Source organism: Rhinatrema bivittatum, chromosome 4, assembly GCF_901001135.1.
Source record: "Rhinatrema bivittatum chromosome 4, aRhiBiv1.1, whole genome shotgun sequence".
Classification (NCBI taxonomy): Eukaryota; Metazoa; Chordata; class Amphibia; order Gymnophiona; family Rhinatrematidae; genus Rhinatrema; species Rhinatrema bivittatum.
Genome location: NC_042618.1, coordinates 466852362 through 466863518, shown reverse-complemented (window position 1 = coordinate 466863518; position 11157 = coordinate 466852362). Strand labels below are relative to the sequence as shown.

Sequence of the window (11157 nt, the reverse complement as noted above, 5' to 3'; positions counted from 1 at the left end):
CTATCTTCTTCCTCTATGAGTTGTATGGAAATAAACCTTTATTTTGTGCATTCAACTAGACTAACATGGCAGTCACGCTGTTTTATCAATGAGTTGTGAATACTGCACCTACATGCCTATGCTAGGGAATTTCATAAGAACATAAGAAATTGCCATGCTGGGTCAGACCAAGGGTACATCAAGCCCAGCATCCTGTTTCCAACAGAGGCCAAAACCAGGCCACAAGAACCTGGTAATTACCCAAACACTAAGAAGATCCCATGCTACTGATGCAATTAATAGCAGTGGTGATTCCTTAAGTAAATTTGATTAATAGCAGTTAATGGACTTCTCCTCAGGAGGTGAGAGGTAAAAAATAAAAGAAAGAGAGAAAATAATCGCCTAAAATCCGCTTTCTGAAAAATAAAGCACAAACAGCAGCAAAAAAATGTAACTATCCTTGCAAGAGCCACCGGAAATGACGACGGGCGGCGATTTCCCCGCCCCGCCTCCGCGCGCGCGGGGCAGCCATAGAGATGAAGATCGCGAGCGGCCGGAGGCGGGTCTAGGCTTGCTCTTTCCTTGCGGGATTAACGGTCGCCGGCGCGTGGCGCCCGTCCCGGTGCTCCAGCTGACGGGAGGCGGGAGTTTATCTTGCCCTCTGGAGATGGCGCCAGCCGCCACGTCTGGGTCTGGTGTTGGCAGCTGCTCCGTGAGAGAAGAAGAAGCGCACCGGCTGCTCTCCGCCCTTCCGCTCATCAGGTGCGTGCCTCTGGGCCCTCACCTGGAAACCGGGCCTGGGGTGTTTCCTTGTTTCATTTCCCCGCGGTGCGGATCTCGGGAGTGCAGGCTTTTGCTCTCCCCAAGGGGGACAAGATATGAAGTGTCTTTTTCTCCCCTCAGGTAATCCTCCCATCAGTACTCATGACCTACTACCAAGAGGATTTATACAAAGAGTATATGAAAATGATGACAAATATTGTCATCCTGTGCATGATTCTCTGCGTGTCCTTATCTTTCTGGATTGTGTCTATAACTGCAAGCACATATTATGGTAAGACCTAGCTTTTACTCGTAATTTTAAGTGGGTAAGACGGAGTAAAGGTTTTCTCCACTTGTGTAGGGGGGGAGCTTAGGCTAAGACTGAAGCCTAGTTTCATCTGTGTTTTGGGGGATTAGGCTAAGTTTTTTTCATTTTATGTCCATGGGGCAAGAAAGCATAGTATGTCAGGCCCATTAACAGCAATATCCTTACCTGTTAATTTCCGAAGTTGTTAATAGCTAGTTTGAATAAATATTAATTGGTTTTATATTATATATAAAGTCCTAATTGTTTTTTAGATTTAGTATAAAGAATGTATTCCTAATTATTCTTTGCAAATTTATATTAGCATGTTTCTGAAAGTAAATAGGCAACTAGTCCATTTTGAACAATTTTTGTAATTCTGTGGGTTAGGTTGATAGGATGCATATAGTAACATACGGTAGTAAGTGAAGGCACATGAGGGTCAATTAGCGCATCCAGTCTGCTCCTTTGTGTACCTGGTGTTATTTCCTAGAATAATTGTATAAATATTTGAATACAATTCAAATATTGTCTAGTGTAGTAGCATTTGTCTTTTGCTGTTGATGTTACCTGTGCACACTGACTAAAAAAGATGAATGAGAAATGAAGAGCTAAGGATATTCTGAGTCTGTAAATTGGTTGACTGCCACTGTGTGTCTGCCCTTTAAGGGATATGCTGGAGCTCATCACAGATTTCACTGGCTCTCTATAGTCTTGCTCAGATATTTGCTTGAAAGTGCAGTGTTGCAGTTTTAGAATAATGGCATGTAGTTTATGTAATCACTGTGCATGGGACTCCCTAATTGGAAAAATCCATATGTTGTGACCCTGGTCTCCTTTTACTTTACCCATGATTTTGCTATATAGCATGTATATATTCCCCAGGAATTTAATATCTATAACTTTTTTTTACTGTTACTGGTTTAACACTCTGCCCGCAGGATCATTTGTAGGACAACATGGTTGGTTGGCTATAAAACCTGCAATTTTTTATGTTCCAAAAGATTGAAAAATTATAGGTACAAAAATGCTGGTGATCTAGATGCAGGAACTTTAAATAAGTCAAACAAAACTATTTTGGGAGGTGAGTTGAGGTCATTTCACATATTCAACACCTAAATCTATTTTCACATTCAAGTGCATTGTTAGTTTTAAAATAGCAGATCAGATAGAGAAGATAGGTACTGGATAAATATACTTCAGTATTAAAACAATGTTTTTGTTTTTTTTTTATTGGGCAGTATAGGCATGAATACGTCTGCATGTATTTGTCTACTATAAACATTTCTGGTCAATTTGGTAACTTCTAATAAATTTCTAGCTAAATAAATCCCTTTTTTTTTCAGGTACTTTACGACCCATTACTCCTTGGCGATGGCTTTTCTCAGTGATAATTCCTCTAGTTATTACATCGCAGGGCTTTAGGAAGAAGAGCCTAGATCACAGTGGTGCATTAGGAGGTATTCTTTTTGTCTCTTTTTTCCCCTTTATCTTGGTGTATTTTGCATAAGAAGGAAAATAAAGTTAAAATTTCTTATTTTCTAACTGATCGATGATACTGAAAAGACGGGAACACTTTTATTGCAGTGTGAGGATGGGCTGGGGAGTAGAACCTTTTAAAATTTGTAATATATTCGTACAGTTCTTGAGCAAATATTTTGTATTATAGGAAGTTATAAACTGTGATGGCATTCAGTACTTTATGCTGTGATGGCATTCAGTACATTACTTTGGTATTCATGGGATTGCTTTTCTAGACTTTAGGATTCTCTCTGTGAAATAATATATCCCAGGCTATTAGAAAATATTGCATAGCAAGGTCTGTTCATTAGGGTAATGTCAGTTGTAGGGAGTGGAGGAGTAGCCTAGTGGTTAGAGCAGTGGGCTATGAACCAGGAGACCAGGGTTTGCCTTAGGTACAATTATGATTGTAAACCCTCTGGGGATAGGAAAATACCTACAGTACCTGAATGTAATCCACTTTGAAACGCTGTGAAAAGTGGAATATAAATAAATAAGGGAATCACTGCCTTCTTTTTGATAGCAATTGGTTTTAATTTGCCGGACAATGTCACATGCTGTATCCCTTTTTAGTATCCTGTGGAATTTTAATGTTTTTAACAGGTTCTTGTTTTATGTTTGTGTTTTTTTTTTTTACTAGTTTTCTGTTTTTATGATTTTTATTATATTGTATCTGGCTTCTATTTTATGTTTTATATTTGATGTTTACTATGAATGTGCTTATGGAAACTATGTACTGTGAAATAAGCAGAACTTAAATTCAATAAATACCTTTTACATACAGAAATCTTAAGAGCAGGAATACTATATACTTATGCGAAACAATGTGTATGGGTATGAGGAATACCATTGCTTTGTGAGTAAAAGTTGGAAAAAGCTTTTGGAAAACAGAAATCATGAAATTTGGATTTCTCTTTGTCAGACAGTTTAACCTGGTGATTTGGAACATGAAGATGCTGTATTGCAGGGAGTTGCTATAATTGAAGTACAATGCTAAGATTTTGGTAAGAGAAAAAAATTAACTGGGGCATGCTGCAGTGCCAGAAAACTATATTTTATTGCAGGTTTTCAGGGAGAAGATGGTGGGGAAATTATTAAACTGCAGACAGGGTGTTCACGCTTGGCAGTTCACGGGCTACCCTTGTGAACCGCTGCTCTTAACTCCAAGCCCAGGTCTACCTTGTTACCCTAAGATGAGTGAAACGCTGATAGGACTCTGCCGGCCTCAGCACGCCATGCTAATGTTGCCTCTTTAAAGGGACCCTGGTGGGAAAGTCCCTGCAGCCCCTAATGATGTCTTCAGTGCTGCCCTATATAAGGGCAGCTCAGCAACAGGTCCAGCTACTACCTAGTAGTGCGTGTTGCTTCCCAGCTGTTTGTCTTCATTCCAGTCTGTGCCATCCTTCGTTGCCTGCTTGTTCCAGCTCTTGCCTGATAGCCTCAAATTATCTGTCCCGCTTCCTTTCCTTCAGAGAGATACCTGGTTTGATCTCTGCCTGGACTTCGGATATGCCTGACTGCCATCTGCCTACTACACTTGCTGACATTGGATCTCTTTCTGTCATCAGTAGAGATCCCACCTAAGTCCTACTGGCCCCGGCACCCAAAGGCTCAACCCAAGGGGAATGTGGGCTGGTATAGGTGAAAGTCCTGACCAGTCTCTGCTTTGCCTGGTTCTGCCTGCTAATGGGAGAACCTGCAATCTTGCCTCAGCCCAAGGATCCATAGACCCAACAGTTTGAGGCCATGGACTTGGCGGACTTGACATCACTTCAGGCCATCCCTGGCATAGCCCGTAGACTGCAAGACCAGCAAGGTGCCCTGGAGCTCTTGGCTGCAGCAGTGAACAGGTTCACCACCCACTTGGATGCCCTGACCGTGTCGGCTGCTCCTTTGCCAGCGGTGCTAGTCCAGTTCCTACTCAGCCAGTTCCCCAATTGTCTGCTCCTTCCAAGTATACTGGAGACCCTAAGTGGTGTTGGATTTCTCAACCAGTGCAGGACGCACTTCCAGTTGCAGTCTTTGCTCTTCCCCGATGACCAAGCAAAGACTACATATATCCTCTCATTACTAGATGGAACTGCATTGGTCTGGGCTTCCCCTCTATGGGAATGAGGGGATCCTATCCTGCTAGACCTCCAACAGTTCACTGAACAATTTCACTCTGTCTTTGTAGAGCCAGATCAAGCAGCGGCAATGGTCTCTGCCAAGATTCCCTGACCTTAAGTGAATATGCTGTGGAATTCAGGACACTAGCCTCAGAATTAAACTGATGAGAAGACAGCTTAGTCACCATCTTTCAGGAAGGCCTCTCTGGGAGAATCAAAGATGAGCTCGCCATCTGGGAGTCCCCCATCTTTTTCGAGGCCCTCATTACCTTCACCGGTAAAACTGATTAGTTGCAGCAAAGGGCCCGAGAGACCCATCCAGCACAGAGAAATGTTCTGGCACCCCCGCTTTCAACGCCCATTCTTGCTCGCAAGCTGCCATACCCTTGAACTCTTCTCCGATGACTGAGGCCACTGCTATTACTAGTATCAGTAGCATGGGATATATTTAGTTTTTGGGTACTAGCCAGGTACTTGTAGCCTGGATTGGCTACTGTTGGAAACAGGATGCTGGGCTTGATGGACCCTTGGTCTGACCCAGTATAGCAGTTTCTTATGTTCTAACCCATGCAGTTGGGCCGCTGCAATTTAGCCCCAGGGCCCCTGTACTGCACAGCCTGAGGCCATCTGTTGGCCCAATGCCCAGAGAAGCCGGAAAATTTAAAAACACCTAGGGTCCTTTTGGGACATGACCCTAGGCCTTACTGTTCTGGCTCCCCAACTCTTTTATGCAAGTCACCCTAGAATTGGGCCTCAAGCACTTACTCAGGCCTTTGTGGATTTTGGTTCCGGAAGAAATTTTCTTACAGGACCTGGTCACCAACTCCAAATACCCATGGTTCAGATGGCTTCCCCGCTTCTGATTTCCTTCGTCTATGGGGCTTCACTTCCAGGACAGGTTACCCAGACCACGGAGTCTGTGACCTCCGCCCCGGTCTTTTGCACCTGGAGAAGATCAGCTTACACATGATCTACAGAACTGTTAATCCTATTATACTTGGCTTACCATGGCTCCAGCAACATCAACCCCATTTTGAGTGGTCCATCTTGGTACTTGCCCACTGGGGCCACGGTTGTGTAGACTCCTGCTTGATACCCATGGAACCTCCTTGCCCTGTGATTGTGGCTTCTGACCTTCTGGGCCTTCTTGCTCAATATGCTAATTACAGTGATGTTTTTTCAAAAAAGAGTGCCGACATCCTGCCTCCTCATTGCATGTATAACTGCGGCCTAGAACTCATTCCTGGAGCTACGCCCCCACGGGGCCGGGTATAATCCCGCTCTCTTGGAGACTCAAGCCATGTCTGCCTATATCCAAGAGATACTGTCCTTCCTCTTCAGTGGGGGCTGGGTTCTTTTGTCGCGAAGAAAGATGGTTCCTTCTGGCCATGCATTAATTATCATGGTTTAAATGCTATCACGTAGAGGCCGATACAGTACAGTGCGCTCTAGCGGAGCGCACTGTTAACCTGCGATTGGATGCGCGTTTTGGACGTGCTAGCTTTATCCCTTTTTCAGTAAGGGGTAATAGCGTGTCCAAAACGCGCGTGAAACCCCCCGAACCTAATAGCGCCCTCAACATGCACATGCATTTTGATGGCCCTATTAGGTATTCCCGCGCGATACAGAAAGTAAAATGTGCAGCCAAGCTGCACATTTTACTTTCAGAAATTAGCGCCTACCCAAAGGTAGGTGCTGATTTCTCCGGGCACCGGGAAAGTGCACAGAAAAGCAGTAAAAACTGCTTTTCTGTGCACCCTCCGACTTAATATCATGGCGATATTAAGTCGGAGGTCCAGAAAGTTTAAAAAAAAAAAAAAATTGGCCCGCGGGTCGAAAACCGGACACTCAGTTTTGCTGGTTTCCGAACCCGTGGCTGTCAGCGGGCTCGAGAACCAACACTGTCAAAATTGAGCGTCGGCTGTCAAACCCGCTGATAGCTGCCGCTCCTATCAAAAAAGAGATGCTAGGGAACGCTAGTGTCCCTAGCGCCTCTTTTTACCGCTGGCCCTAATTTTAATAAATTAAAATACTGTATCGCATGCACAGGAGAGTGGCCTGAGCGGGCACTATCCCACGATTTTACTGTATTGGCCCGTAAGACTGCTACCCCTTGCCTTTAATTGAGCTCTTTGATTACCTACAGGGCGCCAAGATATTCATGAAATTGGAGTTCCAGGATGCATGCAATCTTGTCTGCATCATGGCTGGCAATGAAGATCGCGTTTTAACACCCGCGATGGGCATTATGAGTATTTGGTCATGCTTGTCAGGCTTTGAAATGCCCCAGTTGGCCAGAAAATGGTCAACGAGATCTTTGTGATCTGCTGTATGCCTGTGTGGTCATATGCCTGACATTGATTTTTTTTTTCCTGGACCTTGGACTCCCACAGTAGAGATGTTCACATTATCTTTTGTAATGCAGTCGAGAGAACAACCTCTACGCAAACTGGAATGTCGTCTCTCTGAGTAAGAGGAATTCCCCTGCCTCGGGTACATAGTCTCTTGAGACGGATTTCGTTTGGATGCAGCTAAGATAAAAGCCATCAGGACTTCGGGCCATACAAAGATTTTGGGGGTTTGGAAATTACTACTAACAGGTTCTTATGGCCTGGATTGGCCACTGTTGTCACTTATCAATATAGCATATCTTTTGGGCTTGGAGAAATCACTTCCACCGCTTGATGCAGATGGAGCAGTTGTCAGCTCGTACTTCACCTAAGGCGCACCGCACCTTCCTTCAAATTTGGGACCCATATATACAGACTTTACTGCACAGAGGGGCAGATTTTATAAATCTGCGCACACCCGTACTTTTGTTCGTAGCCGCGCGTATCCATTAAAATCCGGGGTCGGCGCGCGCAAGGCTGCCCAAAATCGGCAGCCTGCGCGCGCCTAACCTGCCCCCATTTCCTCCGAGGCCGCTCTGAAATCGGAGCGGCCTCGGAGGGAACTTTCCTCCACCCTACGCCCCTCCATGCAAGCTCCGGGACTTGCGCGTGTCCCGGGGCTTGCGTCCCTTTGCCACCCTAGGAGGCCTCCTTTTCCATATAAAGGAGAATAGCCTTTTCTGAAGGTTCTTAAGATGTGTAGCAGGAATGGCAATGCCTGAAAAAGATAAATTCTAGGCAGAAAGTTCATTTAACTGTAGTCACTCTCCCTAATCAGGATAACATGAATAGATCCCACTTAACCAAATATAGGTATATAATTGATCTTAAATGAATCTTTATACTCTACCCTAATAATTCCTTCCCAAATATCTCAAATGTCCCTTACTCCGTTTAAAAGGGTAACTTTCTTTCAAGGCTTGTACTTGTTCATCTGGTAACTTAACTGGTAAAATTTCTGATTTATCCATTTTTACCTTAAAACCAGACTACTTCCTAAATTCCTGAAACTCCCTCACAACAACTGAAAGTGATCTGAATGGGTCTATTAATGTAAACATGATATCAGTGTATAATATCTTATAGTGACTATTCCCCACTTTAACCCCAGAAATATCCTTGAGCCTGCGTACCATTGCTGCCAACTGTTCGACACTAAGGGCAAAAAGCAGAGGAGAAAGAGGGTACCCCTGCTGCCAGATAGGATGGGGGAGATTCAAATAATGAAGCTGGAAATTGTACCAACATACAGAATGTTTCCAATAGTAGTATGTATCTGCACCAGATGATGATCCAGGGTATATCATCTGTACTATTATCTCTGGCTTTCTCTCTGGTCCTTGTACAACCATGTCATGGTGAATGGTTTAAAGAAGAATTAACACCTTTGTGCTTTCTGAGCACATATGACACCAAAGTATATGGTCTACTCAAACCAAAAATACTAGGAGAGGGGTGGGGAAGGCTGCCAGTCATGTGGCTGTGTCTCATTTGGTATATTTGCAGTTTCCTAACATACATTACATTCTTATGTGTAAAAAAAAAATAAAACCAAAAAAACCTCCCACCACATTGCTCCCTGACTTGTACCAAGGCAGAATCATTTCCTAGCGTGTAGCAGATGGACTCAGGACCAATGGGTATAGTGTACTCCTGATAGCAGTTGGAGACGGATCAGATTTCAATCTGACGTCAGCCCCTAGTACATATACCCCTGCAGGAAGTGCAGCTCTTCAGTATTTTCCGTCTCCATTAGCAGTTAGGAACTATCTGCACGCTCTCGCAGCATTAGAACCAATTCAAGAAGAAAACCCAAATTTGCAGATGAAACCTAACTCTGAAGACGAGCCCCGCTCTCCTGCGGTGATACCCTCAGGTCCCTCCCCAGTTGAGATTTCCTGAGGTGATTTCCGTGGTGCCTTGGAGGTGAGCCTCGGTCCGGGGGCCGAATCGTGGCGAGGACCTAGCCCCCGATCCCGGGTGCGGCTGAGAGGCAGCGGGTGCCCCCTCGAGCGCGCAGCAGTGAAGGTATTTGCCCTCTCCCCCCGCAGCTGGAGACCGCCCGGAACGAAACCAGGAAGCGCCGAAGGTAAGGTAGAAATCTTCAGCGTCGACTCAGAGGTTTGAGGAATCGCACAGGTCGCCGACCGGAACCAGTGCCGCCGGGTTGATCCGCCCTAGCAGGGCCAGGCCTCGGTAAGATCCAAGGGTCTACCCACGTGGAGACCCTCCGAGGTAGTGGCCATATTGCCCTCGTGGTCGTCATCGCCATCTTGTCCCTGTTCGCCGCTCCATTCGTAGTCTCGGGCCGGGCGCACAAGTTTATTTAGGCGCATAAGTTACACGCACAAGGGCTGCGCGCACAAGATATACGCGCGCCTACTGGGCTAAGCACATAACCACGACTTGGGCGCACAACTGCGCGCACAACCCACACGCACATCTAGACGCGCCGGAGCGCATAAAGGTTTACGCGCCGACAAATATGGCACCACCAGAAACAGAGATAAAGGCTCAAGGTCTCTGCCCAGCATGCCATATCAGAGCCCCACAAAACGAGGAGGCCAACGCTCAGTGCGAGGGAGGCCCTGGGAGATCCAGCCCAGGGCCAGTCCCACTCAGGACCAAGTAATAGCTCCTCAGTGGGCACCCCGGACCTTGCAAATCCCAGCGGGACACCCCCACAAACGGGGACCCCCAGGGACCCAATGCCCCTCAGCTTGGATCCAGTATCTATCTCATGGATGGAGTTCTTCAAAGGGCTACACATCTTTGTTCACATGCAAATGGAACCCCTGGCTGACCCGCTCCATCTATGGGGACACGGACAACTCAAGAGGAAGCAGAGCCCTCTAGAAGAGGGGGAACTCCCCCCGGGGACAGAGCCTCACCGAACAATGAGACGCTTTTTCACCAAGGATGAGCTTCCTGACCTGGTCACCCACAGCCTGAGGGATTTCGCTATTCTGGGCCCAGATGCTTCGGGGGGGGGCGGGCCCAAGCCGAATCCCAATCCTCTACTGGAGGGCCTCTGCCAGACCTCCCACCATTTCCCACTGTTACAAGCCGTCCAGCAGCTAATTGACCTGGAATGGAGCGCTCCAGAGTCCACATTCAAAGGGGGACGAGCTATGGCAGCCATGTACCCCCTGGACCCGGCAACCAAAGATCTTCTCACATGCCCAAGAGTTGATGCCATGGTCTGAGCGGTCTCGAAGCACACTACTATCCCAGTGGAGGGAGGAGCAGCACTCAGAGATGCACATGACCGGCATCTGGAATCCATCCTTAAACAGTCCTTTGACGTAGCCGCTATGTCCCTACAAATAGTTGCCTGCTGCACCGTAGTGACATGTGCCTGCTTATCTCAGACCAGGAGCAACACCCCTGGAGAAGTCATGGAACCAGCAGTGTCATTCCTTGCGGACACTGCTTCCGATCTGGTACGCACGGCGGCCAGAGGAGTGCCATTGGCGGTGGCTGCCAGGAGGCAACTCTGGCTCCGAAGCTGGTCGGCCGACGCATCTTCCAAAATTCGCCTCACAAGGATGCTCTTCAAAGGATCCCTCCTGTTCGGCAGTGAGCTAGAGAAACTGGCTGACAAATGGGGCGAGTCCCATTGCCGCGCCTACCGGAGGACAGGACGAAGAGGAACCAGCGACACCCCCCCCCCTCCCCCGGCCCTCCAGGGGCAGAAGTTCACAGCATTTCAATCCATACAGAAGCAACCATCAAGCACCCCACCCTATGGGCAGGAACCAGTCCTTTCGGACCAAGCACAACAAGAAGGGAACCAGTTCGGGTGCAGGCCCCAGCCGTACCCCACAATGAGATTCAGCTGACCCATCCAAGGGAAGAAGCCATAGGGGGCAGACTAGCCCTATTCTACCACAGATGGGTCGAGAGAACTTCGGACAAGTGGGTCCTAGCCATCATTCGGGAGGGGTACGATCTAGATTTTCTAAGAACCCCTCCGGACAAGTTCGTGGAGTCCCCCTGCCACGACCTCGCCAAGAGGGTAGCAGTGGAAGCCACACTAACCAGACTACTGGCCCTCGAGACCATAATCCCAGTGCCTCCACAAGAAATAAAT

At 46.9% G+C, this 11157-nt stretch overlaps 1 protein-coding gene across 1 annotated transcript in view; it reads left to right on the top strand.

Annotated features, from left to right (window-relative positions):
- Positions 1–506: 506 nt before the first annotated feature.
- TMEM19 (transmembrane protein 19) overlaps positions 507–11157 on the top strand; it is a 55674-nt gene continuing 45023 nt past the window's right edge. Inside the window, exons 1-3 of the mRNA XM_029597177.1 lie at positions 507–741; positions 883–1033; positions 2392–2505. Of these exons, the coding sequence (XP_029453037.1) occupies positions 904–1033; positions 2392–2505 (244 nt within the window). The 5' untranslated portion in view covers positions 507–741; positions 883–903. The remainder of the gene's footprint in view (positions 742–882; positions 1034–2391; positions 2506–11157) is intronic.